The following is a 23182-nucleotide window of genomic DNA, read 5'->3' as shown; positions in this document are numbered from 1 at the left end:
ATGCCACCTTCAAATGCTACAACTTGTCAGGATTCAGTTTTACATCTCGACTGAAAGACATGACCCTATAGGCACCTCCAGCAGCAACATTGGCCCCGAACCACCAATCTGAGACATTGGTCAATAATGACTGGGGTAGGCAAATCAGGACAATATTATGTATCAGTTCATTTAAAAAAAAATCACCCAATTTGTTGTATAATTTATTTGGCAGGCTACAATACTGTCTGTGCTGGAAATACTGTGTGTGTTGCATTTCAAGCATTGTTTTTGTAGACCTTAACTAAAAATATAATTATTTACCGAGAATTTTACAAATCTTCTCAAGATATATACTGAAAAAATTGGCCTCTCTAGATATTTTTATAATCTCATGGAGAAAGTCCGCAAGATTTTAAATAGCTAAGTACAAAAACAAAACAAAATTAAAAGGAAGGATGATTTAATGGCTTAAATTCTGCACTTGGTTGCAGGAAAACTGGTTTCCTGGCTCTGATACAGATTTTGGGTATGACCACTGGGAGTTAGGTGCCTAGATACCTTTAAAAAATCTGACCCTAAGTCACTTTTGAAAATGGGACTTGTGTGCTTTTGAAAATTTGACCCTTCGGGCCTCATCCAAAGCCTAACAAAATCAACATAAAGATTCCCATTGACTCCAATGAACATTGGTTATGGTCCTAAAGCAAGAATTTTTGGTAAGTAGCTACTGACTTTGGATGCCCAACTTATGAGATACCTAGGGACCTGATTTTCTGAGGTACTGAGCACAGATGGTTCCATTTGACTCCAAGGAGTCCTTCTGAAAAATCAGAATCCAAAATATGAAGGCCCCCAAAATTAGTGACTGCTTTTGAAAATGTAGGCTTTAATCTCTCTCTGTCTTAGCTTCCCATCTTTAAAATGGAGTGGTGGGGTGAAGATAAATCCATTAACATATGTGAGGTGCTCAAATAATACAGAGACAAATGCCATAAAGAAGTCTAAAAATACCGATTTTTTAAATGCTGATAAACAATGTACTTCTATGTGAGATTCGTATTTCCCCAAAAAGACGCTATATCTGTGTCCTCCTATGATGACTCTATTGTAAGTCAATTAACATCAGTTTGACTAGTCACTTTAGGCATAGTTCTCTTCTCACCTACACCAGTGAAAATCAGGAGTAATACCAATGGACCAATAGTCAATAGAGTTACAGCAGTGTGAGTGAGAGAATTAGCCCATTTTATGATACATTTTTACTTTTTGTCCTCATGAAAATCCTGACACCCTAAATTCTTCTTTAAGATCAACATCTGCCATTGCAGACTGGTGAGCAGAGGCCCCAATCCCATGCCCATTGAAATCAATGACATTTCTTCCACTGACATCAAAAGGTGTTGGATCAGGCTCAAAATGCATAATTAAAAGGTTTTGTTTGAGATGGGTAATATTGATTTGAAGCTGCAATCTGAGTAGATGAAAAAACGGAATGTTGTATTTTATATACAATGCATGCTATAAAATGGACATTCACACAAAGCTAATTTTCTGCTAGCTCAGGAATTATAAAATAAAAACACGGAATAAATAGCTTCTGCGAGCTTCTGAAGGACACAGAACATACTGCTTCCAAGGCCTCGTTACTTTTGTTTTCAGGAGCAAAAGGAAAAAGATGTGATCTTTTGAAATACAAGAATGTTACAAAGACTTCTGCCAGTCAAGGACAGCTTTTACTTTGCATTAGAGATTTTACTATCCCCTTATTAGTGCATAATGTACTTAAGGAATTGTCCTTGGTAAAGACACAGTGAACTGCAGCATTTTGTAAATATCTGGGGCCTGATTTCCCATTACTCTGCACCTTGTTCAGTCACTGCCACAGTTCAGGGCAACTGCATTTGTATTCCCCCGCTATGGTCCAGCAACAGCACCCACTCATAGGCTTCCAGCTCCCAAGCGGTAACTTCTCTTGGGCAGAGACCCATGTCTTTCACCCTCCTGTTCAGGGTATTCAAAGGCTAAACAGTTCTCTGCCTCCACTGTTATTACTCAGCAAGGCAGACCACCTAACCAGGCCTACATCTGCATTTCACTTACTCCTCGAGAGCTTTAAACACTGTAATTGCCACAGTCATACATTACCACACAGCTCTTTCTAAGCAAGCACATTTAGTCTCAAGGTAAAAGAATTACAGAGAAAACATATTAAAAACAATAAAAGAACCTACATACATATTAAGCTTAGCAAAGTTCACTCCTGACTTCATCAAAAGCTCTGGACAGTGAACAGTTCATCAAAATCACAGAGGTTTTTCTGTGGTCACAAGTTCATAACAGCTTTTAGCTCAGAACAAGCACATAGACTGGGCCAGATCCTTCCAACCCTTCCCAGGAAGGACTGGGGCTCCCCTTGGAAAGAAAGTTCTGTCCATCTATTGGATCAGAAAGAAGGCCCTGAGTCAGTTTTAATGCAGACTATTTAACTAAAAATCCTTTATTTGTCTGTGGGTCCCTGGAGAATGCAGTTTGAACCAATAGATGCGAGCCTCTCTCCTGGTGGTTGTAGTTCTCTGGAGGAGTTACAACATGATTTCATTTGCCTAATCACCCCACACCACACCCCTGTTCTTCATTCCTGGAGGACTGTGGTCCCCTTCCCCATGGAATTACATACAATCCGACGCTCATAATGATACATACATTTAATCCAGTAAAGTTTGACTTTGTTCATTATAGTTTTTCCAAGAAATTGCAGGAAATTGCCATGTCTGTCACCAGTGCAAAGTAGCTATGAAACGCTACCAAGTCAGAATGATAGCATTTTCCACCCACTTTACACTGGCGTCCGTGATGACACAATGTGGGGCAACAGAGAATCAGCTTCCTAGACTTCATTTTAAGATTTATGACTAGCCTGATATGACTAATCTGATTTCCTTCTGTGAGAAGATAACTGATTTTTTAGGTAAGGGAAATACGGTAGATCTAATACACTTGGACTTCAGTAAAGCATGTGACTCGGTACTACATAGGAAATTATTACTTCAATTGGATAAGATGGCACTTACAATTCCTGTAGTAAGATAGGTAAGGAACTGGCTAAAGGGAAGAAGGCAACAGTGAACTATTGGATTACGGGAAGGTAACTAGTGGAGTTCCTTAAGGATTGGTCTTGGGACCAATCTTATTTAATATTTTTATTAATGGCCTTGGCACAAAGAGGTGTGTGCTAATGAAACATGCTGATGATTCAAAGTTGGGAGGCATCATCGATGCAGAGGGGAATTGGAATATTATACAGGAAGAAATGGATGACCTTGAAGACTGGAGTGACAGAAATGGGATGAAATTTAATAGTACATAGGCAAGGTCATGCTCTGAGGATCTAATAATAAGAATTTCTGCTATAAACTGTGGGCTCATAAGTTGAAAGTGACAGAAGAGGAGAGAAACCTGGGTTTGTGGGTTGATCACAGGATGACTAAACCACCAAAGTAATGCAGCTGTAAAAAAAGGCAAATGCAATTCTAGCCTGTCTCTAGCAAGGCATTTTCAGCAGAGACAGAGAAGTATTAATGCCATTGTACAAGGCACTGGTAAGACCTAATCAGGAATACTGTGTACAATTCTGGTCACCAGTGTTCAGGAACAATGAATTCAAACTAGAACATGTGCAGAGGAGAGCTACTAGGATGATCAGGGGAATAGAGGGCCAATTTTATGAGAGAAAACTTAGAGTCTGACTTGTTTATCCTAGCAAAACAAAGGCTGAGAGGAGATATTATTGCTCTCTATAAATACATCAGGGAATAAATGCCAGGGAGGGAGAAGGAATGGTTGCTCACCTAGTGCAGTAACTGATGTTCTTCGAGATGTGTGTCCCTGTGGTGCTCCACTTTAGGTGTTGTCACATCCCGTGCCCTTGATCGGAGGTCTTTTAGCAGTATTCATCCGGGTTGTGCGTGTGCAGATTCCGTCTTGCAGCACCTCTGGCATGCCCCAACCCCCTCAGTTCCTTCTCTACTGCTGAGTCACCTTATTGAACTCTGAAGTAGAGGTGAGGAGGGTGGGTAGTGGAGCACCCAAAGAAGGATACATCTTGAAGAACATCAGTTACTGCACTAGGTTAGTAACCATTCCTCCTTCTTTGAATGATGTCCCTGTGGGTGTTCCACTTTAGGTGACTCAGCAGCAGTGACCATCAATTGTGGAGGGACATCGGCGTATGAATGAAAGTATGAATAGACCTATTGTGGCATCGCTGGCAGATGCCTGATCTATTGCATAATGTCTGGCGAACGTGTGGACTGAGGTCCATGTGGCCGCCTTGCATATGTCCATGAGAGGGACATTATTTAGGAATGCCGTGGTAGTGGAAATCATTCATGTCGAGTAAGCTCTTGTACCTGATGGACTCTGTAGGTCTTTTTTTATGGTAACATGTATGGATACATTCTTTTATCCACTTGGATAGCCTTTGGCTGGATATGGCTTTGCCCTTTGTACGTTCAGCCAATGAAATAAACAGTTTATTCAATTTCCTGAATATTTTTGTTCTTTCTAGGCAGAAAGATAAAGCCCATCTGACGTCCAGCGTGTGGAGTGCGGTTTCCTGTGGATTCGCATGCAGTTTGGGATAGAAGATAGGTAAATGAATGGGTTGGTTAATACGGAAATCTGAGACAATCTTTGGCAGAAACTTTGGATGGGGTCTAAGCATGACCTTATCTTTATGAAATATTGTGTATGGGGGATTTGCCATGAGTGCACTGATCTCCCCTACATCTCTGGCTGATGTGATAGCAACCAAGAATGAGACTTTCATGGACATATATAACAATGATCAGGTTGCTAGCGGTTCAAATGGTGCTCTCATAATAGCCCTTAATACCAAATTTAAGTCCCATGGTGTTATTGGGGAACGTATGACAGGGAATACTCTCTGTAACCCACCAAGAACCATTTTACCATGGGGTGAGTGAAGACCGTAATTTGATTGATATGGTCATGGAATACTGAAAGTGCTGCCAGGTGAACCTTTAAAGAACTGATTGATATAACTGATTTTTTTAGTTCTAGGATGTAGTCTAGGATGATCAGTACCGATGGGGATGTCTCTGTGATCTGTCTTTCTGTACACCAAGAATCAAATCTGTGCCATTTTGAAGGTAAGTCTATCTAGTTGTAGGTTTTCTACTATTTAACAGTATCTGTCTAAAATGTTCAGAGCATTCCAACTCCTCTGGTTGGAACCAATTAGGAACCATGCTGTTAAGTGTAATTTGTGTATTTCTGGGTGATAAATTAGACCATCATCTTATGAGAGGAGATCTTCTGGGGGGAAGTGTGATTGGTCTGTGTGCCGATAGACTGAGTAGATCTGAGAATCATGTGTGCCTGGGTCATGCTGGTGCTATCATGATGACCTTTGCTTTGTCTGTCTTGATTTTGTGAATAATCCTGGTTATTGTTGGAATGGGTGGGAAGGCATACAGTAGTCCCTTCCTCCAGTTGAGCGAGAATGCGTCACCCATGGACCCTGTTCCTAGTCCTGCCCTGGAGCAGAACCAGTGACATTTTCTATTTTATTTTGTGGCAAACAGGTTGATTGTAAGAAGACCCCACTGTCGAAAAATATCGTATAGGACCTCATTGTTCATCTGCCATTCGTGATTCTGTGGGAAGTGTCTGCTTAGGCTGTCTGCAGTAATGTTTTCTCTTCCTGGTAGGTATGCAACTAATATTTGGATGTCGTGTTGTATGCACCAACTCCATAGTCTTATTGATTCAGTATATAGCGAGCACAATCTTGCTCCTCCCTGGCAATTGATATTGAACATGCATGCTATATTGTCCATCATTATTCTTATTGATCTGTTTCTTATGAAGGGTAGAAAGTGTTGGCAAGCACTGCGGACTGCCCTGAGCTCTAGCACATTTATGTGAAGAGTGGACTCTAGTTTTGACCACCTGCCTTGTATCGTGTGGTGGTGTAAATGTGCTCCCCAGCCTATGAGGGAGACATCTGTCGTAATCGTAAGTGTTGGTTGAGGCTGTTCAAATTGAATTCCAGACATCATGTTGCTTTCATATATCCACCACGATACGGAATCTTTGATGTTCTTTGGGATTATCAGATGTTTGTTGAGGCCGTGTTTGTTTGGTCTGTAAACCTTTGCTAGCCATGACTCAAGGGCTTGCATACGTAACCTGGACCACAAATGTTGTGGCTGCCATGTGTCCCAAAAGCTGAAGAGCAAGATGAGCTGTTATTCTTGGGATGATCCTCACTCGTGATATTAGGTCTATGAATGCCTGAAACCTGGGCCTTGGTAATGATGCTTTGGCTCTTATCGAATTGAGCTGTGCCCCAATAAATTCCAGTTCTTGTGTTGGGGTCAAAGTGGACTTTTCGGTATTGATCTTGAGTCCTAATTGGTGGAATAGTGTTATGGTTTGTGCAGTGGCGTGTCTCACTAAAGTTTCACTGGTTGCCTTATTAAACAGTCATCCAGATATGGGAAAATTGTAACGCCTTGACTCCTTAGTTGCACAGTGACAACTACGAGCACTTTGGAAAAAACTGTCGGTGCCATAGAAAGGCCAAACAGCAGCACTTTGTATTGGTAGTGGCTTCCTGACACCATAAATCTTAGGAAGTGTCTGTGCATAGGGTAGATCATAACATGAAAATAGGCATCTTGGAGGTTGAGGGCTGAGAACCAGTCCCCTCATTGCAGTGTTGGTATTATCGCAGATAGTGTGACCATCTTGAACTTCTGTCATCTCACGAATTTGTTTAGTGCTCTCAGGTCTAGAATGGGTCTCCATCCTCCGTTCTTTTTCTATACTACAAAGTAGTAGGAATAAAATCCCTTGCCTCTGTTTTGAGGCAGGACATGTTCTATGGTCCTTATTTGTAGTAGGTGCAAAACCTGCAAGTGAGTTGGGTCCCTGAAGAGAGATGGAGAAGGGTTGTGAGTGTGGGGGATGGATATAAATGGGATAGTGTATCTTGAGTTGATAATCTCTGTAACCCATTTGTCCATTGCAATCATTGACCAATTCAGATGGAATTGTCTGAGTCGAAATTTGTTATGGATGGTTCTGGTACTGCATGCTGAGTGGGATTTCTCAGTCCTTCGACCAAGGACTCAAAACTGTTGTTTGGATGGCACAGATTGAGATCCTGAGGATGTTTGCTGAGGTTGTCTACGTCTATGATCTCTCTGTTTTCCCCTCTGTGACTCATATTGCCTATACTGGTGGTGAGGCTGATACCTGCGGGTATACGGTTGGAATCTATATTGCTTCCTTCTTGATGCAGGGGTATAAATTCCTAGGGTCCGTAGTGTGGCTTTCATTGAGTGTAACACGTCATCAGTTTTTTCTGAAAAAAGCTGGGTCCTATCAAAGGGGAGATCCTCTATTTTTGTTTGTAAATCTCTGGGAAGAGCAGCCGTGTGAAGCCAAGAGGCCCTGCGCATCACTATGGTTGTGACCGTGGTTCTAGCTGCTATATCTGCTACATCCAATGAGGTTTGTAGCAAAGTCATGGCTACGAGTTGTCCCTCGGTAAGTAGAGATTTGAATTGTTCCCTTTTATTGTCAGGTAATTTGTTTTGTGAATTGGGCTAGTTTATCGTAAATAGTATGGCCATAATTTCAGAGTAGTGCCGAATAATTTGATACTCTAATCAGCAGAGTAGAAGATGAGTATACTTTTCTTCCTAATAGGTCAAGCCTCTGCCAGTCCTTGTCCTGCGGGATTGACTTATAGCTTGTTTGTTTTCCTCTCTGGTTTGTGGCATCCGTGACTAATGAGTTTGCAGGTGGGTGTGTGAATAGAAATTCCATCCTCTGGTCTGGGATATAGTATTTGCTATCGTTCCTCTTGTTAGTGGGGGGAATTGTAGCTGGTGTCTGCCATATGTTGTTGGCTGGCTCCATTAACACTTCATCCATAGGGAAAGCGATTTTTGAAGATGTCATGGTCTGCAGGATTTTCAGTATTTTATTATAAGACTCTGTGACCTCTTCTAGTGGGATCTCCAACTCTTGTGCTACCCTCTTGAACAAGTTGTTAAACTGCTTGGGGTCGTCCATAGAAGTGGATGTGGTTGGAATGACTGCTTCATCTGGTGATGAAAATGAGTCATGCATAGGGAGGGATGTTTCCTGTTCCCCACTTGTCTCTGTTGTTTGTATTTGTTCAACTGCCTTAGCAGATATAGATGGATGTGATTGACTAGGTGACCTGACTCTACCTGTGTGAGAGTTGGTAGGTCTATCATATGCTCTAGAATAGGTGGAGCAGGCTTCCTAATCATGCCATCTCATTTGGTTTGGTATGGCATATGGGGAGGAAACCATGGTGGTCCATACCATGGATATGGCATGTTACCACTTCAAGGTGTATATCCCTGTGATTCCACCGGCGGCCTGGTGGGTGAAGAGTGCTCTGAGGAAAATTGGGCCTCAAGGTCACTGTCTCCTGATATAATAGAGTGCATGGGGGAAAGGGCCTCATCATGGGTGAAGTGCATTGGAGATTGCTCTATATCTGATTGTGGAGAAGATGTTAAATGATGTTGTTTATGTGTTCTCTTTGCGGGCGGTGCCGTTGTCGGTGCCGTGTCTGCCCATACAAACAGTTGGTGCCAGCTGTGGCGCCTCAGTGGTTGTTGGTGCCATTGGTGGGTTGGGCACTGACCTCGGTGCCATGATTTGTCTCGGTGCCGACCCCTTTTCCGGTGCTGCACTTGCGGCTGCAGTCACTGACAGTGCCGTAGTTGGCACCATTGAGTGGTGCTCAGGTGCTGTATGTGCCATATTGGAGGAGAATGCTTTTGTTTATTCCTCAACTCCTCACCTGGACGTTTTGAGTCCTTGGGCGGCACAGACCAGTTTGTACCTGAGGGACCCATCGCCTCATCAATACTGTTTTTTGGAGATAGCCTCTTAGGCAAGCACCTTTTCTTTGATGCTACGGTCTCCAGCGGAGATGAGGCTCTCTTTCTGGGAGCGTGTCATGTTGTCAGAGGGAGGTTTGTCCGGTACCGGATCAGAGAAGGGTCTGAGGGCCTTTTCCATGAGAAAAATTTTAACATCAGGTCTCTATCTCTCCTCAACCTTGCCTTCAAGTTTCTGCAGTGGGTGCATTTTTGACGCACATGGGCTTCTCCTAGACAACAGACACACTGTGAATGGCTGTCTAAGGCAGTCATAGCCTCTCTACATGAGGTGCACCTCTTGAAGCCTGGTGAACCAGGCATGCTCAACCCTAACACTATTCTAATAACATAAAGAAAAAAAGAGAAAACTGGGACTTATTGTTGTCTTCTTTTTTTAAAAAAAACAAAAACTAACCAAGTAACTAAGTACTGACTAAAAATGACTAAAGTATGAGTAAAGTAACTAATTTTTTAACTATTATTCTATCTAGAATGAAGAAAAGCTTCTCCGCTCCTGACACTCCATCTCAGACCATGGACAGTTGAGAAGGAACTGAGCGGGTCAGGCTGTGCATGCACCAAGGGCACACCAAAGGCGCTGTGAGACAGAAACTGCATTCGTGCGACCCGGACGAGTACCGCTAAAAGACCTCCGATCAAGGGCGCGGAACACAATGACATCTAAAATGGAGCACCCACAGGGACATCACTTGAATAAGAATCTAAGTGATTCCAGGATCTGAGTTAGAGAGCTGAGACATGGCAAGGGACGCTGGGGCTGTGCTGGAGTGTTGGCATGTGGCGAGGGATGCTGGGGCTGTATTTGATATAATGTCTGGACACAGTGTTGGGACTTGTTTTCTTATAGTTTACGTGCATGGCACTTTTGTAATAAATTAACCCCAGAAGGGCTATTAGCACTAAGAAAGACAGTTTGGACTGTTCTAGGGGACTCTGAAAGAGGAAATTGAGGCAGGTATGCTCCGGCAGAGGGCACTTCAGGTGGCATTGGCCTGTGACAATTATGGCAAAGAATGTGGGCACCTGGTCTGGCACAAGGGAGTGGGACATGCATTAGTACCAGAGGGTATGTTGACACAGCAAAGAAAAACCAGCAGCTGGTCTGTGCCAGTTGATTCAGGCTTGCAGGGCTTGGGTTCGTGGGGTTGTTCCACTGCTGTGTAGACTTCTGGGCTCAGGCTAGAACCCGAGCTAGGTCCTAGAGCCTGGAAGTCTACACAGCAGTGAACTAGCCCTGAGTCCCATGAGCCTGAGTCGGCTGTGGGTTTTTCTTTGCTGTGTAGACATACCCAGAGGCTTCCCCTTTGGGTCACTATGACTTCTTAATCCCATGGAGCTGGAGGCTCTCTTGCTCTCCCCTACACACACACTTCCCTCAGTCTCAGGTATTCGTTTGCATACAATGTGAAGGTAACTTGCTCTTAACTCTGTTTCCTCTCAGATACTGAATGGTGGCCATGGTCCGAGCTACATGGTTGTGCGTGAACCTTTTCAAAATATCTTTCCTAGGTTTAGCCAGGAGCAGGTCTGTTAGTCTGTCTTGGCTAAAGTTAGTTAGTTAGCAAGCACACTAACGAGCAGCTCAAGAAAGAGCAGCTGCTGAGTTGGTGTGTGCAGCAAAGTTTGTCTGCTGCTGATCAAAAGAAATTGGAGCTGGTGGCCATGGTAGGCTCATATACCTTAAGGAAGGATAGGGCACCTGCTCCAAACCAGAGGTCAGAAGGGGTCCCTTTTCCATCTACAGGGCATGCAGGTGACCAGAGAGATGGTTCCACAGATGGTCCAGAACATGTAGTGGCTAGGGCGAGAGGTCCAGACCTGTGGAGGCTGGCGTGGAAAAGACTACTTGTGCAGGAATGACAGATGGAGCTGGAACCAGGCACCAGAGTGAGGAGACAGAGCTGGAATGGCAGAAGGTTGGTGACCAGGACAAATGCAAGCAGCACGAACAGGAGAAGAGGGTCAAGTCATGCCTCTGGGACTCACACAGAAGGATATAAAGGTGTGCCTGATCAGGGGCTGGCAAGCAAACAGATGTGGGTACGATGGAGTCCATTGCCCTGCTGAGTAAATATGGACACTGAAGAAGATTCTGAGATGTTACTGTGAGATTGTAGAAATGTATTTTTCTTGATGTATTATTTTGTTAAACCCTGAGATTTCAGGTGCAAACCCATCAAGGCCAGATTCAATAGCTGAATTCACTGTCTACCCTCAGTGGGGAAACAGTCAATGCTAAGTGCATTTCTGGCCAAGAGTCCTGCTTGACTGGTCAGACACTGACACAGCTAGAAGATGCTGTGGGCCAGAACTCTGCTGGGAGCAGGGAAGACTGTGGCACAGTAATGTGACAATTTGGGAGTTCTATCAGTACCACTTATGATTTGTGGATGATTTTATGAAACTATATCATGAAGTTACTGTTTCATGGAAAGCCTGCATGTATGTGGATCAACCATGAGTCAGCAGGGTTGCCTCATGTCTCTACCAGGCCAGACAATAGTGGGTGATCAGCACTCAATTCTAAGTAAAATACTTTGGGACAATATGTTTGCTCCAGCTGGGAGAAGACACTTCCTCCAGTTGTCTGAAGGGAGAAGAGGAAAGGTACCAAAAGACAGAACAAAAGGCAGAAGGTGACCCCAGCAGGTATCTACAAAGGGATTCCCAGAGGAGAGCCATTTTACACTAGATCAAGATGAGGGAGACTGCTGCAGGGGCAAGGGGGTAGAGGAGTCTGCCTGCCAGCCACAACACAGATGATCCCCCCGCAAGGACTATCAAGGGAGAGCTAATGAGGGATGTTGTATTCATGATGTTTGATTGTTTTGGATGGTCTTTTCTCTCCTGTGCTTTATCTGTTAAGTAAATAGCAATGTGCTAGGATTGGTGTGAAGCTTTTCTACCAGCATGTGTTAGGCATCTACAATTACCATATTGCCCCAAAAGAGTTAAACTGTAAACCAGAAGCTTCACACCTTTGAGGTGGAGCTCTGGGAAAGGGGTGTGTTTAGATACAGGGGAGTCTGAAGAGTTATTGCTGCGCCCAAAAGTGCTAGAAGGCAGGTTCTGATACTCGGGGGTGGGAAGGGGTGTGAACTCAACAGGCTCCATAAGCTTCACACACCATAGGGCATCCAGAGCGCACAGGTTTGGTTTCTGCTCACATCATCGTTAGCAGAGTGGCTAACGGGGCACTCACTAGGATAGACTGGATCTCTGGGCTGCAACTCCACCCCCACCTTCCCTTATCCCACCCATGTTAACCTGACAAGCCCAGGTGGGTTTTTCCTCCAGAAGCCTGTATCAGAATAAGGCCTGCTCAGCCCAGATAAATCTATTCCTGGGTGGGAGAGAGAGACCGCCATTTGTAGCATGCTTTCTGTAATGCTGTCTCACAGGGTACGTCTCAGAGGCTCCCCCTGGTCTGCTGTTGACATCCCACTTGATCCCCCACCTTCTTTTGCCAGAATTTTTAAGGTTTTAGCACCTCCTTTGATTCCAGGTTTAGGTCTGGGAGGAGTAGACCTTGCTAGACTAGAGGATTCTAGGATGGGGGTTATTTCCCATTTAATAGTTTCCCCAAGGACCCAGGGTATTTCCTATGGTGGCACCTTATCTTTGTGATTGTTTTGTTTCCTGTTTGAGCCTCCTTTGATTTAATTCTGTGCTTTCACGATAACACCACACCAATAAACTGAAGTGCATATAATTATAAAAAATAATACATGTAACTCCCTCATTCTCCACATCTCCTTCACCGTAAAATTCCAAATGACATGGTGTGAGGCTTAGTGACAACCATGATTTTCTTATGTGGCCACAGATTTGTTACACTGCTTCCAAAATTGCAAGAATATTAACATATGCATGAAAACAATCAACTTATTACATTCTTAACTTGAATTTAACTTTGTAAAATACTACACAATAGGTAAAAGCTCTATACAAAGAATTTGGAAGGTAAGATCCTCTGACATTTTTCAGTTACTGCTTGGCCACTAATTTCCAGCATGAACAAAGTCAGGCTGGAAGTTAGAAGAATGTTTCTAATCATGAAAGGAGTGAGGTTCTGGAATAACCTCCCAATAGGAGTTGTGGGGGCAAACAACTTAATTAATTTTAAGAGGAAGCTGGAGCAGAAACCACCCCTCAAGTGTTTTCTGTTTTGGGAGGGGGGGTTCTTCTCCTTCCTCTGAAGCATCAGGAATGGCCATGACTGAAGATGTGTCATTGGGATCTGAAGTGGCATTCTCTCGTTAAGTGCTTGACTGGCTGGTTCTTGTTCCCATGCTCATGGTCTAACTGATTATCATATGTTGGGTCAGTAAGGAATTTTCCCTGAGGTCAGATTGGCAGTGACCTTGGTGGGTTTTTGCCTTCCTCTGAAGCACATTGGTGCTTGTCACTTGCCAGGATTATCAGGGTATATCTCAATCATTTCCCTGCCATTGCAGGGGCCTCAGTCACTGGTGCACCTTGGTACCTCCTATTCTCTGCCTGTGACCATAATAGTCTAGCTTCCTGAGGGCTGTAATATTTTGGTCTCGTTTCGGTTGCTGAATTTAGTGGGCAGACGCTAGGTGGTGTTGGTGACTTGTGATATACAGGATGTCAGACTAGATGATCATGTATCTCTTTAATGAACATGCCTTTAAGGTAACAGTATGAAATAATTTAGTTTGGAGAGATGAGGTCTCCTTTCCTTCTACAGTGTCTTTACAGATTAGTTTCCTCCTTCCAGGTCTATAGAGAGATGAGTGTCCATTTTTATCGAGTCTTGTGAATGTATGACAGCTTGACCATCTGGCTGCTTTACAGATCTGCTCAGCGAGGGCACTGCCTTCACCTGCCCAAGATGCTGAAAGAGATCTAGTGTGGTGAGTATGTTCCCTCTGGCTCTCTCTGCTTCCAGAATATGCTTCTTGAAACATCTGGCAATTTTGCTTTAGATAGTTCCTCTACAATTTAGGTCACAGCACATGCACCTGGTACAACATTCTCAAGGCTTCTGATCTCTTCAGATACAGATTTAAATGTCTTCTGACATATAAAATAAAGCTAGGCTTTTTCTTTTGCTCAGGATGTGGATAATAATATGTTAGAAAATATATTTTCTACACATCATAAAAAATGAAATCTTATGGGTGAACTGTAGTTGTGGGCTAAGGCATTTGACAAAAGAGTATTGCTCCACACGCTGCCCTTGGCCCCTAGTACAGTGCAATGCCCTGAAACTTTTCTCTTCAGTGGGTGGCTCTTAATAGAGTCACCATTTTGTGTGCGCTCTAGCAGTTTCTACATTGATAAACCTGGGACATAAAATTCACACCTGGTGCAGCTCTAGCAGTGAAAACAACGATGGTAGAGGTAGTATAGACAGGGCTCAGGCATTTTCAGGGAGGTTCTATAGCCTCTGTTATACAGGAAGTCAGACTAAATGATCACGGTGGTCCCTTCTGGCCTTAGAATTTATTCATCTTAATTTTTAGCACCATACCATAACATAAGTGATGTGGTGCTCTCTGTTTCGGAAACAGGGACCATCACATTATATGCACTTATTGCATCCCATATATAGATAGAAATAAACAGATAAAAAGAAAATCATGATTAACTTTTAAAAAGAATTCCAACTTTCCTAATCAAATCACCTGAAAATGATATTCTGCTTGGAAAGTTTGGATACAGCCACTCTTTGAACTGAGGGAGAATTTGGCAATTAACTGATCTTTGACTACTTGCGGTAAATATGCCCAATGGCCTGTGATGGGATGTTAGACAGGGTGATTTCTGAGTTACTACAGAGAATTCTTTCCAGGTGTCTGGCTGGTGAGTCTTGCCCACATGCTCAGGTTTAGCTGATTGCCATATTTGGGGTTGGGAAGGAATTTTCCTTGCAGGGCAGATTGGCAGAGGCTCTGGGGGGTTTTCGCCTTCCTCTGCAGCATGGGGCATGGGTCACTTGCTGGTGGATTCTCTGGTAGAATCTTTGTACCTTGAGGTCTTTAAACCATTATTTGAGGACTTCAGTAACTCAGCCATAGGTTAGGGGTCTATTACAGGGGTGGGTGGGTGAGGTTCTGTGGCCTGCGTTGTGAAGGAGGTCAGGCTAATTGATCATAATGGTCCCTTCTGACCTTAAAGTCTATGAGTAAATAAAGGAGAAACTTTGATAAATGTTTCTGGCCTCAACACAGCACTGCACTTAAACATGTGTAACTTTGAACAAGTGAACAGGCCCACTGAAGTTACATGTGCTTTGCTAGCTAAAAGCCTTTATTTGTAATTTTTAAGACTACACCTAGATCCTGTTGCTGATTTGGGGTCCTAACATCCTACTTTTCAAAATTTTAGTACCCCTTTAAATATTGTCTTTGTTCAGATATTTTTTGTCAAAAATAGGCCAATTTGTAAAGATTTACCCCCTCCGCCCCCCACCGACACACCCCCCCACAGGCAAAATGTTTCAATAATTGAAACTTTTATTGCCAGATAAACAGGAAAATTGCTTGGATAGCAACTTAATGGATGAGTTCTGCTCTACCATGCATGACACCTAGGTTTGATTCCCAATGCTTCATTTGCTTGACCAGCAGGAGCTGGGAACACTTCTCCATCTCACTTCAAGTGTCATAATGATTTCATTATAAGAGTCCATAGTATCTCCTGTGAGATTGTGTGCAGTTTCTAGGCACCTACTGTGTGTTACCATTCTAGGTGTTCTTTGATTGGTTGATGCAAGGTGGGTCAACGGATCACTAATTGGTTGGCGTTAATGCATTTCCCACTAGTATGTCACATTTGAAATCTAGACTCCCACAGTGGTAGAAATAAGGAAGCATTTCTTTATTGTAATGAACAGCATGTGTATCATGTAATACAGCTGGGCCATGGTAAATAGAGTAACTTTTAAGTGAATTGGAATAACCTGAGGACAGTTTAATCTCTCTTAACCGTGATGTTCTCCCATAATGAAAAGACTTGCAGCAATAATTACAGCCCGCATACACCCTGTAAATACCTGGATCAAAACAGGAAGTCATATCAAAGTAAATGACATTGAATCAGCACCGGCATCAGTGAGACTGCTTCTCAGAAACTAGAACTATATAGCAGGATGTATTACACAAGTTGGGAAAAGGATTGTCTTTTGCATCTCAATGTAGACCTGACATTAAACATTACACTATTATTTTATTAATAAATCTAAACATATTTGAGTACTGAGAATATTTATTGTTATCAAGTTACACTTGTAAAATCATATGTTTACTTATACATTTCCTTTATAGATATCATTAACAAAGAAGTTACTTCTAGTAATTACTGTTCTTCAAGAGTTGCCTCTGTACATTCACATTTATGGGATTTGGCATTTCTAGCAAGCTGAGGAGCTACATAACAAAGCCATGTCCATTGGGGGTGCAGGAGTGCTGTCACGCTAATGACTTCATTGATTCTGTCTATATAAGGTAGCACATCCTTGTCCCCGACCACCTGAGTTCCTTCTTCCTATCCTACAGAGTCCTAAAATACAAAGAACTCCAAGGCAGAGTGAAGGCAGGTGGGTACTAGAAAGGTATCAATGCAACTCTGAAAGAACAAAATTACTAGTAGATAACCCCTCTTTCTTTTGCAAGGACCTGTGTGAATTCTCACTTATAGCAGATTAGCAACCACTGTCTCCAACAGAGGATGGTGAGCGAGGACTTCTAGGCAAACTGTAGGTTCACCTTACCAAAGTGAACTTTGGATTGTGTTGCCAAGTCCAATGAATAACGCTTTTTAAAGGAAGAATAGAACTCCACGTTGCTGCTTTGAAAATCTCTACCATAGTAGAGTAGACCCGTGGAATGTGTTTTAAGCCAAGTAGTTCTGGTTTTTGAGCTAAAGTATAACAATGTTTAGAACAAATTTTGAAACAGAGTAGTTAAGGGCATAGAGGTAAGCGATAATTGGGATAAAATGCAACGTGATTTTACAAAAAGTTAATCATGCCAGACCAACCTGATCTCTTTCTTTGAGAAGATTACTGCATTTTCTTTGTCTAGAAAATCGGTTGATTTTATCCACCTGGATTTCAGTAAAGCATTTGATACAGTTCCACATGGGAAATTAGTTATATTGGATAAGATGAGGATTAATACAAGAATCAAAAGGTGAGTATGTAACTAGTTAAAAGGGAAACTAGAACAGGTCATGCTGAAAGGTGAACTGCCAGGCTGGAGGGAGGTTACTAGTGGGCTTCTCAAGGACTGATCTGGGGACTAATCTTATTTAATATTTTTAATGACCTTGGGACAAGAAGTGGAATGTGCTAATAAAATCTGTGGATGACTCAAAGTTGGGAGATATTGCCAATATGGAGGAGGATCGGAATATACAAGAAGTCTTGGACAATTTTAAAAATTGGAGTAATAGGAAGTTTTGCTATAAGGTGGGAACATATCAGTTGGAAGCAACAGAAGAGGAGAAAGACCTTGGTTGATCACAGGACAACTATGAGTCACCAAAGTGATGCAGCTACGAAAGAGGCTAATGTAATTCTAGGATGCATTAGACGATATATTTTCAGTAGAGTTAGAGAAGTGTTATCATTATACAAGGCAGTGGTGAGACCTCATCTGGAATACTGTGCACAGTTCTGGTCTCCAATGTTTAAGAAACATTAGTTCAAACTGGAACAGGTGCAGAGAAGGGCTACTAGGATGACCAGAGGAATGATGAACTTGCCTTATGAGAGGAGACATAATGAGCTCGGCTTGTTTAGCCTAACAAAATGAAAGATGGGGGAAGATATGATTGCTCTCTATAAATACATCAAAAGAATAAACACCAGGGAGGGAGAGGAATTATTTGCATTAAAGGCCAATGTTAGCACAAGAACAAATGGATAAAAATTGGCCATCAATAAAGTTTAGGCTTGAAATTAGACAAAAGTTTCTAACTAAAGGGAGTGTGTGGGGAGGGTGGAAGGGGGGGGACTAACTTGTATTAAGATCAAGTTTGATTTGGAGGGGATTGTATGATGAGGTTGCCTACAATTGCATGTGGTCCATCTGCAACTGCTATTACCAAATATCTCCAATGTCTGGAGACAGGACACTAGATGGTGAGGGCTCTGAGTTGCTACAGAGAATTCTTCCCCAGTTGTCTGGCTGGTGGATCTCACCCATGTGTTTGGGGTCTACCTGATTGCTATATTTGGGGTCATTAAGGAATTTTCCTCCAGGTCAGATAGGCAGAGACACAGGGGAGTTTTCGCCTTCCTATGGGGCATGGGTGACTTACTGGTCTGAGCTAGAGTAAATGGTGGATTCTCTGTAAATTGAAGTCTATAAATCAAGATTTGAGGACTTCAGTAACTCAGCCAGGGGTTATGGGCCTACTACAAGAGTGGGTGGGTGAGGTTCTGTGGCCTCTGACATGCAGGAGGTCAGACTAGATGATCATGATGGCCCCTTCTGGCCTTAGAGTTTATGAGTAATTCTCATTAGACCTCTTAATCTAGTGGGAAAAGTCTCTTTACTAATAGATTCCCCTTCACACTTTTTCCCACAGGTGGAACAAATAATCTGTAAAATTTTCTGAAGGATTTAGTCCTGTCTCGTTAATAGCACAGAGCCCTTTTCACATCTAAGGAGTGTTGGTGGGATTCCCCTGGGTGAGTAGGGGGTCTGGAGAAGAAAACAGGGAGGGATATAGTCTTAAATTTTTATCTGTAGCAGTATATCTTAGGTATAAAGTTGGGGTGAGGTCTCACCATGACTTGTCTTCATGGCCTATCCAGCCTACGCAGTAGTACATAAAGCACTGAGCTCACTAACCCTCCTAGCACAGACCGTAGTTATTAAAAATGCTGTGTTGGTACACAGGTATTTTAACAAAGCCTGAGACCAGGGTTCCCAGGATAGACCCACAAATGTTGTTAAAACTAGGTTCAAGTCCCAGGCTAAGAAAGGTCTTCTAGTGGTGGGAAAGGCATTCATCATGCCCTCAAGCAAGAGGAAGGTGAGAGAACAAAGGTTTGTCTCTAACAAAATTGTTATAGGCAGAATAAAGCAGATACATTGACCTTCAAGGAACCTACAGCTTTAATCTTGTGATTTAAATGCAAGAGCTCTGCTAAAACCAACCACGATGGGATTAACTCTTTACTTTTCACCCAACACATAAATTGTGTCCACTTGAGTCTGTAGCACTTCAAGGTAAAGGTCTTTCTGCATGGTAACAATACTAAACTGTGTTAATATAAGCAGTCCATGAAAGTTAGCAAACTATCCTCCAGGCAACCAGAATAATTGTCCCTTGTTCTTGAGAAAGAAAGTCTGGGTGCAGAAGAAGATGTGATTCTGTGGTTATCTGAAAAGGACGCAACACTACTATCAGTATGATATTAGCTCTTTCCTCTCTGATCTTTCTTATGACTCTGGATATCAAGGGAATGGAGAAACAGCATAGAGGCCATGACTGCTCCAATGCAGCAGGAAGGCATCCAACAAAGATTTCTTGTCCCTCTGACCTCTGATGCAGTACAGACAGTGGTTGGCATTCTAACTGAACATGAATAGGTTGATTCTTAGTTGACCTCACATGAGGAATAGCAAGGATATCACTGAGTATCTTAGGAAGCATTTGTGTAAGACTTCCTGTTGAGTACATCCGGCTGTGCATTCTCCTCCCCTGGTAGGTGTACAGCATTTGTTGAATGTGAGAGGAATACACCAGAGCCACAATTTCCTTGCCTCCAAGGGCAGTGCCCAGAAGTGCACTCCTTAGTTTGTGGATGTAGTACATGGCTATGGAATTCACTGTGAGCACCTTTACTACACAGTTTTGTATGGATGGGTGGAAGGTCTTTAGAGCCCATCTTACAGCCCTGCATTCCAGAACGTTGATGTGCAGTTTGAGCTCCTAAAGGTTCCAGTGGCTATGAACACAGATGTCCTGACAATGAGTGGCCAACCCAAGCTGGGGGCTTCTGCAGTGATTGTAACAGTAAGGGATGAAGGAGTGAACGCTGCCCCTTTCAGTTTATTGTCTCTGATGCTATCCAATATTGTAGGGGCCTTATTTGCAGATGAGCAAAAGATATAACCTGGGTTGAAGAAACCATGAGACTTAGGAGTCTCATGAAGAACTGCATCACTTGCATATTGGATCCATTGAGACTTATCAGGGAGTCTCTTATGTTTAGAAATCTCCTTTCTGAGAGAAAAGCCCCGGCTTGAGTGGAGCCTAGCACCACCCACATAAAGGTGATCCTTTGCATGAGCTTTAAGGAGGACTTCTCCCAGTTGATCAGCAACTCAAGGGACTACAGGAGGTCGCATGCATTCTGAATTGTAGCGGGGAGACCCTATTGAGAGCTGGCCCCTAGGAACCAATTTTTTAGGTAAGGATAAACAAATATGTCCTTGCATCTGAAATGTGCTACAGCTACCTGGAGGTAATTTGTGAAGACCCTTGGTGCAGTGAACAGACCAAATGGGAGGATATAAAATTGGAAGCGTCACCTGTCGACCAATGGGGAGTTAATGGGATCACTCAAAAAATAAGGCACAATTTGTGTGAGTAAAGGTATCAGAATGTGTCCCTTAGGCCGGAAGGAGGGAAGAAACCAGTCAACTGAGAAAGTTGTGCAAACAAAGTAGATAAAACTTCCACCACAAGTATTTGAGTGCACTGAATGACTGGAGCTCTAGGGTCATAAACCATCTCCAGAATTTTGTATAAAACACTGAACTATGATAGCACAGGGTCTATCATACCAAGTACTGCTACTGTGTATTCATACAAGACACTTAAAATACGTGATTAAATATACCGCTTGTCAAACTAAGGCAAAATACTTCCAATACCCACTTTTTTGGTCATACATTTCACCAAAACCAATAGTTTTCAGTTGGTTATGATGATTAGAAAAAGGCTATAGCAGTCCAGATTGTGAAACCCTAAGGAGTGTTGCTGAAATCAAGAAGTCTGACATGCATAACCTCCATACAGTTTAATGTTTTTCTTTTAGACATGGTATCTTACCAAATAAAACCATCTGTGTTCCCTCTGGAAAAGGTTCAACTGTTCTGTTTCCATTGATGTGGTGTTTATCTAGGAGACAAGAAGAAAAGAAAAGTGTAGTAAAATATCTAATTGCTGTGGAAACACAAATATTCTTTTTAAAATGGCTTTAAGCAAGCCTAAAATTTGACTGGTCAGTAATTATGGCATAGGTGTACATTGATTTTTGCTTACTCATCTGTATGTCAAAAACATATAAATTCACCTCTCCATACAGCTTATCTATTTCTAAAGTGACACTGAGTGAGCATTATATAAACAGGAATAATAATCATCACCACAATCACAAGTGAAGCATTCGTAGAAGCGGCATTCTGACCCATACAGAGGAAGCAGGAATAATGTAATCCTGCATTGTTGGTGGGACACGTTACTGCTGGATCATAAGCCTTTTGACATGATCACACATGTGAATTTTGACTTTTTTCCACACTGCCAATCAGTAAGATAAACTGAAAATTCATGCATTGTATTCTAATGTCACATTCATTCAATAAAGATCACTTCAATAATAGGCAATGATGTATAGTTCAGTCTGTTTCTACTTTACAGATTACCCATACTTTATACTGGTTTAAGATTATTAAATTATTGCCATCATTGGAAGGTATACAATGGATCAGATGTGACTACCATTTCAGTTACTAAAGCTTAACCTGGTGAGGGGGCAGCAAGTCTGGTTTTCATTGGCTCCACTCACTATACAATTCAAAATTGATAGCAGTTCCACCCAAGCACTGATGTGCAATTGTTTTCAATCCCCAAACACCTGCCACTCAATTATCTTTCACCTCCAAGCATAACTCTGAAACTGAAACACTTTTCACCCAAAGTATATTTAGTCTCTGTTGTAATCAAATTCCAACCCTTCTTCCAGTCAGTTCCTGGAGAATTGATGCACTAGGCTGAATTCAATAAAACTACACCAGTTCTTTCACTGAAGCTGAAAAGTTGCTGCACTTGAGTTTTAATTAAACTAAGTTGTCTTTTTGTATTTTCCCCACTATGTGACTGTCTGCCCATTTTATGTTCAATTTCCAATCCCTCTCTTGACAGCACAACAGTGACTCTGTGGACCTGATATTCTGTGGCAGTAGAGAGATATATGCCATCAGCTATAATTTTAGGCTGCACAAGTGTGCTAGAGGACAGAGAGGACATAGGAAGCCCTTCCTCTGCCCCAGTGAATCTGCACAGGGGCCAGGCATAGCATGAGATTCGTAGCAGTGGGGAGTGTAATGTGCATGGGGAGGAGGCAGGCGCTAACATTCTGTAGTCCTAATGCACAGAGTGGGGGATTTCTATACAAGACAAGCAGAATTCTGTCTCCATTACCTCCGTGTTAAGGTCGGCTGTGCTGGGCTGAAAATAGATACAATTCCAAAACATATTCTGTATGATATCTAGTGCCCATCCCAATACACTGCCTCCAGTATTAGCGAAAATCTACTAATTTGGACCCATATAGTTACTGTGGGATGAAATAGACTCTATGCAAAAGCAGAATGAAATATCTGAGTTTTAAGTAAAATAAAACATGCAAGATCTGATCCCAGAATGTTCTCTAGGCTCCTTCCCTGATATCAACCCCTACATTTTCTGACCACACACTCCTGAGTGAGTTAGTCCTGATAGCAACAGAAAGGGGCAAAAGAGCGTGAACCCAAGATAATGTGGTTGCTGTAGCTCTCTGTTCAGTAATCACTTTCCAGAGTGAGGTCCCACAGGACCTCGTCCTATTGATTATTACACTTTATATATATAGTGTAAAACCTCACTGTGAGCAAACCAGGTTGAAATGGGGGTATTGTATTGTTTAGGAATTCTTTAAAATGAATGTTTTCCATTAGCAGTCAGGTGAATTGCAGAAGTAATCCCAGCCTGGATCAAACATTTACAGAAAGATACTGAGGGGGAAAAGTCAGGATGATCTACAAGTGGAGTAAGGGAAACTATAAAGTGAATTATTATCACCTAGGAAGATTGAAAGCCCTGGACTATGTGGGCAGAGAGATGGTTACATATTGGAAGTAGGTAGAGGGATTAGTTCCAAATTAGGGTAATATAGCTAGTGGCGTACAATAAATAAGGCAAAAACTATTATTGCAAGGGGGGGAAGGTATGAGAAAAATTGGATTTAT

The 23182-nt window shown here is 42.4% G+C and overlaps 1 protein-coding gene and 1 long non-coding RNA gene across 3 annotated transcripts in view; one reads left to right on the top strand and one right to left on the bottom strand.

The window, feature by feature from the left end:
- Positions 1–23182, bottom strand: part of MSRA (methionine sulfoxide reductase A) — a 395608-nt gene that overhangs the window by 216917 nt on the left and 155509 nt on the right. For both annotated transcript variants that reach the window (XM_067556166.1, XM_067556165.1), the window contains one exon: positions 21003–21071. In XM_067556166.1, coding sequence (XP_067412267.1) covers positions 21003–21071 — 69 coding nt within the window. The remainder of the gene's footprint in view (positions 1–21002; positions 21072–23182) is intronic.
- On the top strand, positions 5057–10276 carry LOC137158420 (uncharacterized). Its single transcript, XR_010921413.1, has 3 exons — positions 5057–5153; positions 5589–5710; positions 9431–10276. It is a non-coding gene; the product is annotated as an uncharacterized lncRNA (long non-coding RNA).

The sequence above is a fragment of the Emydura macquarii genome, unplaced genomic scaffold, assembly GCF_026122565.2.
Source record: "Emydura macquarii macquarii isolate MOO-44397 ecotype Brisbane River unplaced genomic scaffold, CSIRO-AGI_Emac_v2 contig_1676, whole genome shotgun sequence".
Lineage (NCBI taxonomy): Eukaryota > Metazoa > Chordata > Testudines > Chelidae > Emydura > Emydura macquarii.
The sequence above is the reverse complement of the archived record's forward strand: the minus strand, read 5'-3'. Positions and strand labels throughout refer to the sequence as shown.